The sequence below is a fragment of the Phyllostomus discolor genome, chromosome 10 (genome assembly GCF_004126475.2).
Source record: "Phyllostomus discolor isolate MPI-MPIP mPhyDis1 chromosome 10, mPhyDis1.pri.v3, whole genome shotgun sequence".
In the NCBI taxonomy this organism is placed as follows: Eukaryota; Metazoa; Chordata; class Mammalia; order Chiroptera; family Phyllostomidae; genus Phyllostomus; species Phyllostomus discolor.
In genome coordinates, this window is record NC_040912.2 from 15318444 (window position 1) to 15335798 (window position 17355).

Sequence of the window (17355 nt, forward strand, 5' to 3'; positions counted from 1 at the left end):
TTTGGGAGGGTAGGCTCCTTTGCTGGCCTCTGTCCCCAGGGCACATAAAAATTTGGAGTCCCTGTAAACGTCCCATCCTGGGAAAGAAGAGCAACTCAGGAAGAGCAAACTGTGCAGCCGGCGGCCTCTGGCCTGACCGTGCTCACTGCCTATCTCCTGTGAGTGCGCTGAGCCCACACGGGGCTGCGGGCAGTCTCCCAGGCAGTCTCCACTGTGAGCAGAGGCTCCATCTGGGTGCAGACTCCCACTCCCACCTTCTCAGAGCCTAAGCCCAGCCCGGGAAGATCGGGCCCATGGCTCTGACCTGCTGTCTCTGCCCCTCTCGCCCCCCGCCTCCGTCTCCTTCCCACAGCCCCCTGGGAGCATCTTGGGGGGCAGCCTTGAGCTTTTCCAGCACATCACTCGCAGACCGCCTCCCTGTGGTGTGGCTGCCCCAGGAGAGAAGGATCAGAGATCTGAGACTTCCAGCGCTCTTGATGTGTGGAGGAAGGTCACACTTCCCCCCAGATTCTGCCCTTTCAAGTCTGTCTTGCTATAAAATTCTGCCTTGGATGTCAGAATACAAACACTAACGACTTTGTTTTTGTATCCCTTGTCTTCCATTCTACCCCAGTAAGAGCTGGGTCTGATTAGGAAGAAGCTCCCATCCACAGATGAAAATGCAAAAATAAAAAGCACATGCCCGTGTTTTTAGTGTAAACTAGCCACCCCTGATGAAGCACTTTACGTCCACCCTTTCTTCCACACGCCCGTGCTGTGGGGTGGTGCTTATTACCACCCCTCTTCTGCAGGGAATGAACTTGAAGTTTGGTGAGTGGATGTAACTTGTCATATACTAGAAATATGTAGGAAAGATGCCAAATACATAACAAAAGGAAATTCCTTTACTTTCTAACAGATAAAATTTAGATGAGGGTTAAGGAAAATTTTCAAATCTTTCCTGGCCGCCTCCGGGGCTGCCCACCCTCCACTGATGGATCAACTGATGGACGGATGGATGGGTGGAACCAACACTTTGCTCATGTTTGCAAACACAAGGTCCCTAGGGAGTCCTTGGTGGCTCCTCTGTCATGAATCCACCGTCAGGTCAAGGGGCAGATTTAGCAGCAGAATTGCTGAGAAATCAGGATGAGAAACATCTGATGAGCATCGTGAGTGGCAGAAGGCTGTAGTGTGGTTTTTTAAATGTGGGTGCTCGTCTGCCGTCAAACCTCACTTACCCAGGGTGTCAGTGCAGCCCGGGCTTGCGTTTCCTGGTTTGCAGTCCCAGAGGCAGGTTGGTGTAGCTGTGAGAAACAAACCAGCTGACTCAGGTTCCGTTCTGCCTTAGTTAGCCACCCGCTGTGACCCACTGGCTTCCCAAGGCTCATTTTCTGATTCCGTGAAGTGGAGCTGATGGGTATAGCTCTGGGGCTTGGGTTTTTTGGTGAGGGGGGGCAGTGAGGAGGGGAGGGAGTTCGGTGAAATGGCACATAGCTTCACGTTGGCACACAGGCTCGGAAGTCACTTTTCTCCTACCCCCCAGCTTAAAATCCTCTTCACGCCTTAATCCCTGGGAGAAGCGACAGGGAGCAGGTGAGTGCTGCGCTGGGACCTTCCCGAGTGCACATCCTGCGTGGTCAGAGCAGAGTGACCGGAGCCTGTCCTGCCCCCGGAACGCAGCCTCGAGCTGCACTTAGAAAACTAACGCTTATCCGTGTCTCAATGAAAATGTTGAAGAAAAATTATAGCGAAGGTTAACTTTTTTCTTTTAATGGAGGTGTTATTTTAGTTGGATTATGGAGGAGCCATCTCCACATTAAAAGGGAACTTGTTTTTTTTTTCTGGGGCCTTTCCATATAAGAAGGGTAAACAAATGGGTATTGGGACTAAGGACGAATTAGCTCTTTATTTCCCTGGCCTGCAAAGCGGATATTTATGGTCTAATTACAGGATTTGATACAGGACACACTTTGCTCTGGTGGCGTGATCATTTTTCTCTGTTGAGTAACTTTTCCATGGACTGGACACGATTAAACGTTACTCAGAAGAAACCCCTGTAAAAACCTATTAAAAAGTGGAAGGAGAGGGAGTTTGTAGGATTCCCACTACCAGACAGAGAACTGGAGTCCTGTCTGCCTTGGCGGGGCGTTGGGGAGGCAGGGGGATGGATGTGAAGGTCAGGGAGAAGGGGAGAGGTGATTCTCGCAGTCAGCCAGCTGTCTTTCTGGGTGGTGGCCGGAGACCTCCGTGGCCTCCGCTGCCCCCGCCACCTGTGTGCCTGGAGCGTCTGATGGGGGAGGTGGCAGTTTTTCAGCCACCTCTGATTTTAGCTTCTCACTGTGCATGTTTCATGTTGTCTGGGTGCTGTGGGTTTTCAGAGCATCAGCACACCTATATTCAGATGTTACTGAAAGTAATACATTTCTTTTGTGCAGCAAACATTGCTCGCTCTCTATAAATCCCTGGGTGGTGAAGCGTAGGAGAATTGTAGGGGAAATGGGTGTGTGGGAGCTTTTAAAAATGAACTGCTCAGTGTGGCCCCAATTTTCAAAGAGACTGAAGTCCTAACGGGAAATTCAATCAGTTCTTAGGCTGTTTGCAATAAATCTCTGTTTTCTGTCTTTTCAGTCTCACTCCTGTTCAGTTCATTTCAGACCATTTAAATTTCTATAGCGTTTTAGAGCAGATGTAGAATAAGACCTGGGTATTTAACTGTCTTCTCCACTGACTTCCTGTGTCATTCCGCTCAAGCTGTTTAGCATCTCTCAGCTTCAGTTTTCTCATCTGTAAAATGTGAATAATCATAACAGCGCTAGGAATCTGATTGAGGAGAAAGCCCACGGTACACCTGGGCTAGATATGACTGTCCTGAGATATCACTTGGGAGTAAACACCCATTCTGGGATGACAGTTATGTGATCTCATTTAATTCAGATTTCTATATAAAATGAATCAAATAACTGTTCAGTGCACCTGGAGATAGAGTCTGAGGCCCGTTAGCCCAGCCTTCCAGGCCAGGTGGAAGCCTCGGCCCGAATGTTGGCCAGTGTTTATTGATGACATGGGTCACAGGTGTCAAGGTGCTCAGCTTGCGCCTCCCTGGGCTGAGCCCCACTTCACTGGGAACACCCGAACTCGTACTGAGCTTCCTGTGTGCTTCTCACGGTCCATCGGTGGGGAGAGACGGGAATCTGAAGCATGGGGGGTGCCGAGATCAGACTGGCCCGGAGAAGCGGAACTCGGGGCAGCCGTGTGGAGAATGAATGGGTTGAGGGGGAGGCTGTCTCGGAGGCGGTGGCCGTGGCCCCTGTGAGAGGCGGTGAGGTCATGAGCTCTGACGGTGTCAGGGAAGAAGAGGGTGGAAACGTTTCAGAGGCAGAAGTGACGGGATGTAGTGAGAGACCCACGTGAGGACTGAGGAAAAGGGGAAACATGGAGATGCCTGGGGGTGATCTAAACTCAGATACAGACCCCAGGAGGAGGAAGGGGCGCGTGGTGTGCAGTGACGATGCTGCATGCGATTTCAGGCCTCTGCTAAACGGGGGGATCTTTGCTGAGCACAGAGGTCGTGCCGCTGCCCTTGTCGTAGCAACTCTTACCCAGCAGATGCTGGACGGTCTGCGAAATGGAAACATTAGGCGTGTAACTGGAGCGGTGGGCCTGGAGCTGCAGAAGAGGGAAGAAAGGGGGGTGCAGATTCGGGAGTAGCCCACAGGACGGTGCAAGCCGAAACCATGGGAACAGATAAGATCAGGGAGGGAAGAGAGCCTGCAGGGAAACTTGCATTTTTAGAGGAGGGTTCAGGGATGATAAGGACCAAGAAAAGAGGGTTTAAAAACAACAGTCTCAAGTTCAGCTGACAGGACAAACAGATTGGGGCGGAGAAAAGGTCGTTTGGCTGGAGATGAAGTGGCAGTTGGTCAGCTTTCAAAGAGAAGTGCGATTGCCCCGAATGCCCCGGGGTGGGCCCGAGTATGATGCTGCCTGTCATGTATGCTGATGGCGAATGCTGACCACTGCTTTTCAAATGCTAAGGCTTAAGAAAAAAGAGTGATAAGGTGAAAGCTGCAACTGCTCTTTCTCCCGTACTTTTTAAAGAATAGAAAAGACTTGAGCATTTTGAAGCATTTGCGATTACATCCCTGGTACCCACAGTCAAACACACGCCATCAGCATTTCTTGCCACAAGCTGGTCCCTGAACCGTCCATCCCCCAGGGGATGCGCCGCTTGCTGGGTGCGGACGCTGTGCTGCGGAGGGCCTCCTAAAGCAAATATTATGGCCCTTCTCCAGGAACGGTACAGAAAAATAGCTGGTTATTTAGATAACGAGGAACCGGGTCCTGCCACCTGTGGCTTGAAAACACATCTGTGTTTTCCTAAGTTTTGTGTCCGCCACCCATGGATCCCACAGCAGAGCCTGAGCCGCTGCCCGTCTCATCCACGCCCGTGAGAAATGCCGGTGGCAGTGCATGTTGCTTTGTGCATGTTTCTCTGTTCTTTGCGTTGTGTTCTGTTCTACTTCCTTAAAGAAGTGGACAGAAACACAGGTCCACACGAATGGGTTTGTGATGGGCAGTGTGACTGGCACGGTTCTGCCCCAGCCTGGTCCCGGGCCGGCCAGGCGGCCCGCCACGGACGCGTGTGCATTGCACGTGGGGCGCCAGCACAGGCTGCTCGCCCGCGTCTGTAGAACGGGGGTGCTGGACCTGCCCGAACCGTCGGGTCGCATGAACATCAGGTGAGAGACCCTTTGTGAAAGAGCTTTCTCTCGGGACAGCGCTGCACAGATGGAAGATGATATTACTGACAAAACTTCAACTCTTGGCAAAACGCTCAACAAATTACTTTTCTTAACTACGTTTGCTGATATCTCACACTGATGCTGGATATGCTGACTTTCTTCTGTAGTTACATTTTTGGTTGGTTTGTAAATGAAAAAAAAAAAAGGTTGGTTGATTTTTTTTTTTTAAAGAACGCTAACAACTGTCATTACCCAAGGTTTATAATCACTGTGTGTTCCACGCGTCAGGGTGGCCCTTACCTTCACAAAGGTGATCTGCAGAAATTATATAAGCATTGTTTTAAAAGGACATCAGTCCCCTTTGTGTTTAAATAATAATGTTAGCAGAGGTATTCAGAGACTTTTCTTGGTAACCGTTCCAGTAGGTGGTAGTGAGAGAATACCTGTTGTCCCCAAGGCAATGAGAAAGTGACACCAGGTAAGCCCTTCCGGTCTCCGACTGTCCGCTGCAGCTCCCCATGAATTGTTCTTGGCTGACTTACAAATCCATACATTTAAACTAAGGGCTCTTATGTGATTAGGGCTAAATAAGTAATCCACATATATTCTTAATTCTCACGTGGGCTCTCATGTTCGCTCAGCACTCAGAATACCCACTTCTGAGCTTGTGCTTGTGACTTTTGTTGTGGCAAGCTGTGTTCAAAGGCCTTTTCTTGCTTTTAGGCCCCGTGTGTTGGGAGAGGAGGGCTGGTTTGTGTTGGCAGAGTCGGGCTGCGGGCCTCCCTGGTCCCAGGAGCCGTCATTCTCGTGCCAGCATCGCGCTGGAGGGAACTGTCCCAGAATCAATATTTGCAGAGGAAAGTTCTCCCAACCTACTCTTATTCTGATCAGATAAATGAAAATACGAAGCTCAAAAATCTAAATAACTGCTTCCTTCTCCTCCTCCTCCCACCAATGAGCCGCACCCAGAGGAGGCATGAAGAGAGAAATTGCCTCCTTGCTAATTCCTTTACATTAATCTCTATAGGAAAGGGGCATGGAGCCCTCCCTTTTAGGTGACTGACTGTGTATTTGATACACGAGGCTTCATGGAGAAGTCATAAATCCTTAAAAGTCCAATATAAATTAAGTTTTTGTTCTCAAGTAGTATATATGAACTACCAGCTACAATGCATTTTTGGAACCATAATGTTTGGTATTTCCAAGAAAATGTTAACTATGTATTGGAAGAGACCAAGGTCTTGAGCCCTGGCCAGGTGGCTGAGTTAGTTGGAGGGTCATCCCACACACCTAAAAGTTGCTGGTTCAGTTCCTGGTCAGGGTACATGCTTAGGTTGCAGGTTCGATCCCTGGTCAAGGCGGATATGGGAGGCAACCAGTCAATGTTTCTTTCTTATATCAGTGTATCTCTCTCTCCCTCCCTCCCTCTTTGTCTGAAAAAAAAAAAAAAATCAACAACCATATCTTCGGTGAGGATTCAAAAAAGAGAGAGTGACTGAGGTCTTTTCTCCATGACCAGAGTGCTGAGGCCGGAGTCCACCAGAGCTTTGAGAGTCTCTCCATTATGCTGATGGAGACAGATTGCCGAGTTCCCTTTGCCAAGTCCCTTAACTTGCTTGTGTTTCTGATTTTTGGTCTGTTAATCAAAGTGTAATGCAGGACAAATATATTGAGGTCTTCAAAGACGTGACCAAAAAATGTAGCATTGTTGTCGGGGAGAAGCTGGAACTATAGGACTGAATTTTTCTCCCAAGTAAGCGTTCATGCTGATTTCTTGCCCCCTTGATTCTGTTAATATGTATTAAGAATTTTGCCTAAAGCTCAAAAAAATAGTATTAACTTTCAATTTTGAAATTGTTTTTCATTGTTCTGAATGTCCTATTTCTTAGTGTAATAAGGTAAGGAAAAGAAATACCTCTACCCAGAGCATTGTTGTTTTAAAAAACAAAACATGAACTTAATAGGTAAAAAAAATACAAAATTTAGTTTTCTTCATCAAAACTAAAACTTGAAGGAACAAAAGTTCAAATAAAGCCTAAATTAAGTGGCAAGGTATTCTTGCTACTCCATGTGGGTGCATTTGTCATTGGTATGGCATCAAATTGCGCCCCCACCTCCAAGAAAATTACAGCCCATTACAGGATGAGAAAAGATTACTTCAGTTAGTAGAGTGGAGTTCCTTACTTCAATTAGTAGAATGGAGTTCCAGCCCATTGCCTCTTTAAGTGGAATTTAGGTTGTTATTCTATACTTTATTTTTTCCTTTGCATTCGCCTCTAGTTTTTCAGAGAAAACATTCATGTTTTTCTTTATTCTTAAGTTTCCTCCTAATCGAGCAACAGTAGCAACAGGGGACCTTTTTGAACAAGCACGAATGGAACTTGCTGGAAATAGAAGAAAAGCTTCTGCCCACCTTCCCTGCTCCTGCTTTGCCTTTAGATGCTCAGGTGGTAGGAGTTGTCCTAGGTACCCGTGGAGTTGAACAGAATTTCCCTCCCCTCTTTTTTTATAAACAGTTATGAAAGACGGGGCTTATATAAGTGGTATCGTCAAGCCGTGCCATTCTGGTCACTTGGGGAGGAATTGTTCGTCCCGTTGGCAGTTACGGGGCTCATGCTGTCTGTACAGCACAGAAGTGGGTGTAAAAGGCATGCAAATTGCAAAAGGTACATGAAATGATATTTTTAAAAATACAGAGCAGAAAGCATAGTGTTTATAAGTACACAAAACAAGGCAAACTGAATCCAAGAGTACAGTGGGTAACCTCAGTGTCAACGAGGTTGGCATATTTTTAGTCTGCTTTTTAATTTTTTTTAATTTTTTAAATTTTTGGTTTGCAATGGAGAGGGCAAGAAAATAGACACTGTGATAGCTATCAGCAATAACTCCTTCTACTTAGGAATCATCCTTGATTGCTTCTTCTCCCCCCTCACGTCACCACCCCCTGCAATCAGCTCATGGGCAGACTGTGTTCATTTTATCTAAAACTGCAGCTCAGATCCTCCACGTTCCTTCGTCCCCTTGCCCGCTGCCTGGTCTGTGGCAACGCCATCTCTCACCACGGAGGGGGCAGCCGTCCCCTCACTGGCCTCTCTGTGTTGCCTCTCTCGAGTCTGTTCTCCACAAAGAAGGCAAAAAGAACTTTTGAAAAAATACATCAAACCATGCCATTCCTGATTTTAAATTCCTCAGTGCTTCCCCATGTTCCTCCGCTAAGGTCCGGATTCACCACGGCCTATACTCCCCCCAGGCGGGTCTCCTCATGTCACTGTCACCTGTCATGGGTGACTCCATCTCAGCCCTCGGGTCTCAACCCAGCTGTCACTTGTTAGCGAGGCACCACCCCATGCCGCCTCTCCAAAACGACCTCTTCCACTGTTGTTTTCCCACTTATCATGATCTTTAATTCCATTTTATTTTTGTAAGCATTGTTATTATTGTTGCTGTTAGTTGCAGTAGTAGCTTTTGCTCATTGGTGTGCACTTCACAAGGTCAAGGGCACATCTGTGGTGTTCACAGGAATAATTGTAGGCACATCATAGGCACTCAATAAAGAGTTGTCGAAATGGAAGAGCAAGCTGTATGAAGACAAAAACATTGAAATCACTGTGCTTGTGTCAGAGCTGGGTGCAATATGTTTTGGTGTTGAAGGTCAAAGTGAAGGTGAAGATTAGGAAGAAGCTAGAGAGTTCAAGGTGGACCCTCAATGATGAACAGAGTTCAGACTTGATGAGATAGGGATTCATAGTCCAAAGCGTGGCACTTGTTATATTTTTTGCAGACTGATCATTTTAGCAGTTGTGCCCGTGCTAGACTGTGTTAGGGCGAGGCTGGAATCGGGGGCTTTGTGATAGGAGGTGACAGCCCCAGCACAGAACTCCAGACAGAACTTGGAGGGGGAGATGCTGGTGAATGCGGGAGAAGGGGTGGACTCAGGGCTCCACGGTGTAGACTCTGGTGGCGGCGACGCGCTGAGCAATCCAAGTGTAAGATACCGTGTTTCCTTTATTACATAACACTGAACTGTTAGCCAAAAAATCACATCAAAAAATGTTCTGACACGAACTTGATAGAAACCTTCATCTACACTCCAGCTCCGTTTGAGTGAGGCACAAATCTGACAGGAAGATGTCTTGACAGGTTTTGGTGAAAAGGAGGGTGAGACCGAAGTTTCCCACTGCCGTTGATTTAATAAACGCGATAATGCACATGAAAACTGCACAGTGCTATCGGTTCAACTGTTCGTCCAAGTGATAAAAAAAAATAGTACTGACATTTACATTTTTTCGAATCTACCTAACATTTTTTCCTGTCAAATTCCTTTTAGAAAGACGATGATCTGAAACAGATTTTTTATGATGCTGCATCTAATATTGTTCTCTTTTATTTATTTAAGCAATTGAACAAGACGAAGAAAACAGTGACAAGCACGTGGCGGCGACAGAAGCGGACGGTGTCCCAGGTTCTCAGGTATGATTGGTTCAGGGACAGTCCCTCGGTCACCTTTCTTCTGTGTCGGGAGAGGTGAGAGAGTGCAGGTTGGATGTAGGTTTTGCCTTTTGTGTTTTGTAAAGTAGTCATATTGTGGGAATAAAGGACTTATTCTTGTAAAGAGACATTTCACAGGGAAGGCTCTAAACTGATCAGCACATGGATGATTTTATTCACGGGGGACAGACAGGTAGGGAGACATACTCCACTTCCAAGAGAAAGCAAGAGAGGGAGGTGAAGAACCGTGAGGGAGCACCCTTTGGGCAGGCCACCCCCTTGGGACGGCAGAGGAGGCTCCGAGGACAACCCAGCCGGGGCCCCGCCCACAGCCCAGCCGGGGCCCCGCCAGACAGACCACCGTGATGCCACACTTGCCTGAGATTCTCTGCCAGCCCCCCTATCATGACATGGATGTGCTTTCGGTAGCAACCCACCTCCAAATGTGATTGCGGCCTGAAAACTTGGACCCCCTGGTGCTATCAGCTGTTAACTTCATGTCAAAGCAGGGCATTTAAAGGTTTTTTTTTAGTGGGGATGGTAGGAAGAAAAGCAGAACGGTGACTTTCTTTTGCAAGTCCCCAATAATTCAACTCTGCTCCTCCGAATTCCTCCCCGTTGACGCCCGGCTGCAGCACTCTGTGGCATCACTAGTGAGCCAGCTGCCTGAGCTGGTTTCTTAACCCTTTGGAATTTTAGATTCCTCACCTATAAACCTGTCTGATGGGAGAGTTGTGAGAATGAAAAAGAAAAGTATGGAAAGTAAATAAGCCCCTGACTTTTATTTCATGTGAGAACATGGGAGGAGTAGGCTGAGGTGAGTCTGCAACTTGGAAATAGACTGTGGCGTGTACAGCGCAATGGGCAGGTCGGGCCAGGCGGAGAAACCGGGCAAACTCTGCGCCCAGGCAGGACACGGTGCGGAAATTGGAAGCAGGTGAGCCCTCCCTGCAGGCTGCGGCTCCGTTCCCCCCCGACCCTGCAGAGGAAACCGCCTTTAAGGACGGTGGCGGCAGTGTCACAGTATTACATATGTTCAAACTCATCAAAATGCATACATTAAATATGTGCATATTTTTGTATATTTATGCTTCAAATAAAGCTTCAAAAGGGGACAGAAGAGTCTTAGCTTGGTTGACCCATTGTGCTTCACCTTTAAAGTTCTAAAAGTCTTCAGAATAATTACATTACGTTTTCCAGGCAACACTGCACAGGTTGCAATGTTAACAGGGTCATATAAGGAATTGTTTGGAGTCATTTGGCTGTGGAAATATTCTAAGTGCTGCAGGCCACAAGTTCATACTGAAATTGCCTGTCAGGCTCCCAAGGAAACCTGGGCAGGTATTCCTTTCTTGAAGTTTTCTGTAACCATTAAGTTATTAGTGGGACAGACGTTTCTAAACTTAAGTTATTCTTTATTTGTTTTGAACTAATTCTACGGGCAAAAGTATGTCTTCATGCAATTTTGTTTCTGTGTGTGCCTCAAAAGGACACACAGAGCTTGCTCACTGAGACCCTGTGACTTGCAGCAGCAGCAGCAGCGACGTAATCACACAGGGTGTGCGAGGGAGTGAAATCAGGAAACCGTTCAAAGCCAGTGAATCAATAATTAGATCAGGAACAGATTCTGTTTAGGCTTGAAAGTCATGAGTCAAGTTCACTGGGATGCATAATTACAGGTATCACAGGCCGAGGCTGCGTAGGCGGGGAGGCAGCTGTCGCCTTCTCTGATGCGCCTGAGAAAGCCTTGTCCGGCCCTGACAGGTGTGGCTCAGTGGGTTGGGCGTCATCCAGCAAACCAAGAGGTCACCAGTTTGATTCTCGGTCAGGGCACATGCCTGGGTTTTGGCCAGGTGCCCTTTCGGGGTGTGCAAGAGGCAACCAATCCATGTTTCTCTTGCACATCCATGTTTCTCCCCCTCTCCTTCTCTCTCCTTTCCTCTCTCTCTAAGAATAAATATATAAAATCTTTATGAAAGGAAGAAAGAGAGGAAGGGACAGAAGGAGGGAGTGAGAAAGGGAAGGGGGAGGGAGGGAGGTAGAAAGGTAGGAAGGGACGAAGGAAGGGAGGAAGGAAGGAGGCCAAGCAAGCAAGCACCTATACGCCCAGCTCTCTGGTATTTCACACAATTGCAATCTTCACTCACATCAAGAGTATATTTTAAACACATCAAGTGGAAACTAGTTTGCCATTCCTTCCCTGTAGGTGATGAAATCTGTCACTAGGGGAAAAAATGCCCTTCAGCAGTGGAAAACTTTGGGTGTGTCAAGGGGTAAGACCATCACTAACCCCAGAGAAACTGGCCATGTACACAGTTCTCCCATCTACTGGAAAACTCCGGTTGTCCCCTGGTGTGTTGGTCCCTTCTTTTTTTCTTTTCTCACTAAAAAATCTTCTCTGCTTAAGAAACCCCGCTGTAATGCAGTAAGTGTGGGCAGAGCGGAGAGTGCGTGCAAAGCTGAGTCCGCCTCTCAGCCTGGCTTCCTCCTAGCCGGTGCCTGTAGGCAAGTTCTTTACGTCTGAAACCTGCACGTTCCTGGAGGGCAGCATCTGTGTCATTGTCACCAAAGGGTCCCCACTGTGCTGGCAGTAATTAGCAAGCTTGGTTTTCATCTCTGCAAACTGGCGATGCTATAAAGTTGTCGTGAGTTTGAAATGAAGCAACATAAAACACGCCTGCCGCGCTGGCTCGTAAAAGAGTCACAGCAAATGTCAGGCGGCGTGCGTGAGGCCGAAGAGTGCAGTCTCGGGGCCAGACGGCCAGGGCTGTCTTCCCAGCTCTGCCACAGCAGCGGAGGGCCAGGACCCTTCTCTCCTGTGCCCCATGTCCTTTTCTGTACCAGCATTGAGAGGTAACACCTAGTATGCCACACCTCACGGGCACTAGGCACCCTTCTAAGGTCGTTGTTCTCACTAATGTATTTAAACCCCCCAGCAGACCCTATGAGGCAGGTCGTGTAACTATCCCCACTCTACAGATGAGCTGGTAAAGGATGGGGCCAGGAATCAAACCGAGGCAGCCTGGCTCCAGCCTCCTTGCTTTTTTAACCACCGTAGTACACTGCCTTTCTGACAGCTGTAAAGTGGGGGTAATCGTGAGGTTGTTTTGAAGATTAAATGAGTGTATGTGAAGTAGCTAGACCAGTGCCTGGCATGTAGTACTCAAAAAGGTTAGCCTGGTGACTTATCATTATCGTGACCATTTATCACATTGCTTTTGGCTGGAATATTTAAGGTACCTACCGCGGCAGGGCTGCAGTAACACTGTCTGGCCACCATTAGGGTCTCTTCACAAACAGAAACATTCTAGACCCTTCACTCACGATAACTCTTCCACAGGACTGAGGATTAAAGCATCTTCACCAGACTGTATAGACTTCTTGCCGGGTTCTAGTTTAAGGGCTCTAATGAGATCTTCAGTGAGTAATTTATAATGCGCGAAACTTTGGAAATGCTCACATTTATTCAGATGGCCATTGACCACCGGATTTAGTCATTGTTCTCACTGTCCCCTAAGCCCCATTGGAATCAATTACTTTAATATTAAGTGGTAATAACTGTTAATTATGTAAATTAACTAACATATTTGACCGTTAATTGATCAGTAGCCAAAGTGCGACTCTTCTGTACCAGACTGAAGACAGCGTTCACTTAAGGCTGGGATGGGTGTCACGGGAAGAGAATGATCCTTTTGAATCATTGATGTTAGGATTTATTAGAATTTGCTTATTCTCTCTTTTTACTTCTTTATCTGTGAAGTCCGCTGCCCTGCTTAGCCGTATTCCGTAATAGATACAGATCTGAGCTGTAATGTCTCTCGGGTCACAGCAAGATAAAATGTGGGCGACTTCCCTATTCTAGTCTGGAGGTGTGAGGAATCAAATATACATGATGAGGGAGCACCTTACTTCATCAAATATGTAAATATATATTATGCTTCGTTTCATCAGAAGAGAAAATTATACCAGTAAAATAGACGAAAATGTTGGAGGGAAGTCACAGTAACACACTCCATGTAAGCATGGTTTCTGCCTTCTTCCCTGCTCCGTGCACGCCCTGGCAGGGCGCGGGACCACCGAGAGCTTGTCTCGGATGGGCCTGTCCGATCAGCGTGGTATATTGGCCCAAGTGATTCCACAGAGGGGGAGAACCGGAGAAATGAGCCACCCTGAGCTTGCATTGCCTCAGTCTTTTACAGTGAGGGGCTGGGAGTCGCTGAATGATTTCCACGGCCCTGTGACGCCCCTGCGTGGTGCTTGAGGCTTGTACCTTCAATGCCCTGGGCATTCGTAGGCCTGCCTTGGCCATCACATGTTGTGTCGTGAGCAGGTGCACGGGGAATGCCTCTTGGTCCTTCCTCAAACATCAGTGGGAGTATTTTTCTGTCCCAGTCAGGAAGAAGTGATTCTTAGCTCCCTTCCTTCCTCTGAAGAAATTTGAGAAAATGAATACTTGCTGCCCTAATATATAATAATAGTAGTAATAATAATTGTTATTTCTATTATTAATTGTGTTCTGAATTGTCCTGGAAGGAATCCCTAATATTTTCTTTGTTGGAAATAGGCACAGACAATGGAGTAATGTGACACACCATCCTAACTTATCAGTGTTTTACTGCCGATTCGATTTTCTGTTTCAAGTAGTAAAAAAAAATATTTTATGACTTTCTATTTAAGGTTTAATTTTTAAAGAACTGACTCTGTTTTGTAAGAGTTGTTCAAACACCCTAAATTCATACTGAATAGCATTCTGTAATTATAAAAATGCTTCGTAAAAGGTGGACTCTTTCACCCTGGCTGGTGTGGCTCAGCTGGTTGGAGCGTCATCTCGTATTCATTTTCTCTCTCTCCCCCCCATGCCTTCCCCTCTCTCTAAAAGCAGTGAAACAGTGTCCTCGGGTTAGGATTTAAAAAAAAAATGAGAATAAGATGGATTCTTTTATTCTGGATTTTCCCTGGATAGCAATTTTGCATGATGTTTTCTCCGAGTGATTTTACAAGTTACAGTCATCCAGAAAATGTTCCACACACACAACTGTGCTCTTTCACCTTTTGCCGTAAAGGTTGTTCATTTATCACTACAGCTTCTCCTGGGGGGATCCTGTCCAGGTTTCACTTTGCCACTGAAAAATGAGCCCGACACTTTTATGACTCCATTTACAAAGGAAACAGACTTTTCATTTACATTCATAACATTTCTCGAATACTGAAAATCATATGAATAGCTTTAATTACACATCGCACAGGTTTTTTTTTTCAAAGTAGACCTTGAAGTAAGGCTCTTAAATAACTCTTCTGACACTTACACATTAATCTTTTATTTTTTTTTTCTGGCCTAGCAGTGTTAGGTAAACTGTTTATAATGAATTTGACATCAGTAAATGAAACAGTCCAGGAATGTGAAAGTCTAGATCAGGAGCTGTTAGTCATCTTGCTGCTTCTGCCATAAAAAAAACTCCTAAGGAATATTTATAAATTCATGGGCTTCTTGGATTGGACCACTAAGTTATGGAGCTTTAAAAGGGATCCCCAGAAAGCGTGTGGTTTAGTGTGGAGCCTCCAGAGAGGACTGCCTTGTAGAATGATGTAGGACGTGTGGGCATCTCTGTTCTCCAGGCTCTCCAGGGAACAGGGAAGGGTTCATAGCCCTCCCGGACAGCCTTTTTCGTTACGTGTTATGTGGGGGAGTGCTTAGAATTGATTACCGTGTGAAAAACGCATCTTAGGAATCATGCAGAAACTAGAAAATCAAGACAGCGGCATTCCTTTTTTAATTAGAAGATTCGATTATAAACACGAAATCATGAAGTCAATCTGAAACCCATTTAAAAAGTAATAAAAGCCTTTTGTGTTTAAGATACATAATTTGTGTAGGCAAGTCTCAGGTTCTAATAAAAACCTATTTCCTTCAGAAAGAGAAGTCTGTTTTTAGAATCTTAAGCACATGATACAAAGAATGTTTAGAGTTCCTTAAAAACTCATGCTTACACAGAACCAAAAAAATACTCAAATCAACGTCTCTTAACTTTTCCTCTCACAGTCCCACCCTTGTATTGATGATGGTATTCCCCACCTTTTTATTGCTGATGATATTATCAGTTTTTTGTCTTGTTTTGTTTTACTGTATATGGGACCCACCAGCAGAAGGAAAGACTCTTCAGGTGGGAGCCCAGGGGCGGTTAGCCCAGTGTCTTTGGAGCCTGTGCCGGTGAGACAGGCTGGTCCCCACTTCCCGAATTAGACAGCTCTGCGGTGCCTTCCTCCCGTGTCTGCCCCAGCCTGGCCCCAGTTCCATGTGTCCTTTGTCCCGTGACCCCCCCTCCCTGATGCCGCCCTGGGGAGCGGAGAGATGAGGACTAATCCATTACATTGCTGAGCAGACAGCCAGGGGGCAGGTCCTGAGGTCGCAGGGACATTAACTCCTCTTCACGGGCAGGACCAGATATTGACAACTGTGCGGATGATGCAGATGGAGAGAGAAGAAATTCTAGATGGTCAACATAAGTAGATTTTCCAAATGACAGAAACGTATTCCTTTAAATGTCAAAACATTTAAAGAATGTTAGTCGTTTTTGTGTAGAAATTTCTGTGAGGAGCTGCCTTGCCTTCTTCATTTGCAGGATACTGAACACGGCTGATTTTCTTTACTCTCTCCTGCTGATGTCGAAAGCATCTTCAGGATTGGCCCACATATTTAGCATTATCTCAGGTTTAGGGCTCTCTTAAAACCCTGCCAGACAAAAATGCACCCTCGGGAGGAAGGCTGGGACAGGGAAAGGGTCTAAAAATAAGTCACGTGGGTCCTTAGTGAAGCCTGGCAGCCTCACTCTGCTGTCCTCATTCAGTCCCTTCTTCCCTCAGGTCAGCAGGTGACAGGCCACAGCCTGCTGCCTGTTTCTGCGAGTCCAGTATTTGCACGTACTTGCTCTCGCAGCTTTTGCCCTAAAACTGCAGAACTGTGGAGTTGCACTGAGACCACATACGTGGCCCACTGAGCCTGGACTAGTTACACTCTGGCCCTTTCCAGAAAACTTGCCAACCCTCGCAACTGAAATGCCTTCTTTTCTCATACCGCCAACCTCTTCTCACAGTCCTACAAATGCCTTCTCTCCCTCCCACGCCATCAAGTTTCCCTCCACACTGGATGATTTCTGATAAAGATACAGATGCTGTGGCACCCCTCACCTTACACAAGCAAGCCAGCGAAACTCCCTTCGGCCTTACTTGTTAGCTAGTGCCCCATTTCTCATAACAAAACCCTCGAGAAGAGTTGTCTCTCATTCTCTGTTGAACCCAAGCTAAGATGCATTTTCTCCCCTACCACTTTTCTCTCTCTCAAAAAAAAAAAAAGCTACATGTAAAGTCACCAAATCCTTTTGTGAAATTCAGTGTCAACTATTTGGCGCCCGTTGCCTTTGTGATTTCAGTGGCTCCTTGGAGCACCTTCTTCACCTGTCACCAGGTTGTCCTCCTACAGCCACTCTTTCTTCATCTCCTCTGTAGGTTACGTCTCATCTTCCCAATGCCTAAACACGAGATTCGGTCCCCTGACCTCTTCTCTGCTTATGCCACTCCATTGGTGACCTCGCTCATTCCCCTGGTTTTAAATGCCATCTACACTGTGATGACTCCCAAATTCCTGTCTCCAGCCTGGACTTCTCCCCTGGATCCCCAGACTGCAGCTCCACTTGGGTGTCTCCTAGGCATATCCCTTCCCAGACCTTCTTCCCCAGCCTCCCCAGTCTCAGTAGATGACACTCGCGCCCTTGTAGCTGCTCAGGCCAGGTACCGTGGGAACAGCAAAATCTGCTGCCCCTTCCCTTGAAGAACACCAGACTCTAACCACTCATCACCATCTCCACCACGACCACCAGTTCCAAGCCATTTCTTGTTTGAAACCCAATCTCCTAATTGGTCTTCTAGCCTCAACGACTTGTTCCTATCCAGCAGTGTTTTCTCAGCCTGGGAGACAGAATGAGCCTGTTAAGATGTGAGTCAGACTACGCCAGCCCTATGTTCAGACCTTCTGGAAAGGGCTTCCGTCTTGCTCGGAAAAGGGATCTGAACTCCTTCCATAGCCTGTAAGGAAGCCATGGGATTTGGGCCGGCATCACCTCTCCCACCCATCCTACCAGTCCGTCCC

At 46.9% G+C, this 17355-nt stretch overlaps 1 protein-coding gene across 1 annotated transcript in view; it reads left to right on the plus strand.

Moving 5' to 3' along the window:
* RAPGEF5 (Rap guanine nucleotide exchange factor 5) overlaps positions 1–17355 on the plus strand; it is a 221849-nt gene that overhangs the window by 105244 nt on the left and 99250 nt on the right. The window contains exon 8 of the mRNA XM_028526158.2: positions 9121–9194. Within this exon, the coding sequence (XP_028381959.2) occupies positions 9121–9194 (74 nt within the window). The remainder of the gene's footprint in view (positions 1–9120; positions 9195–17355) is intronic.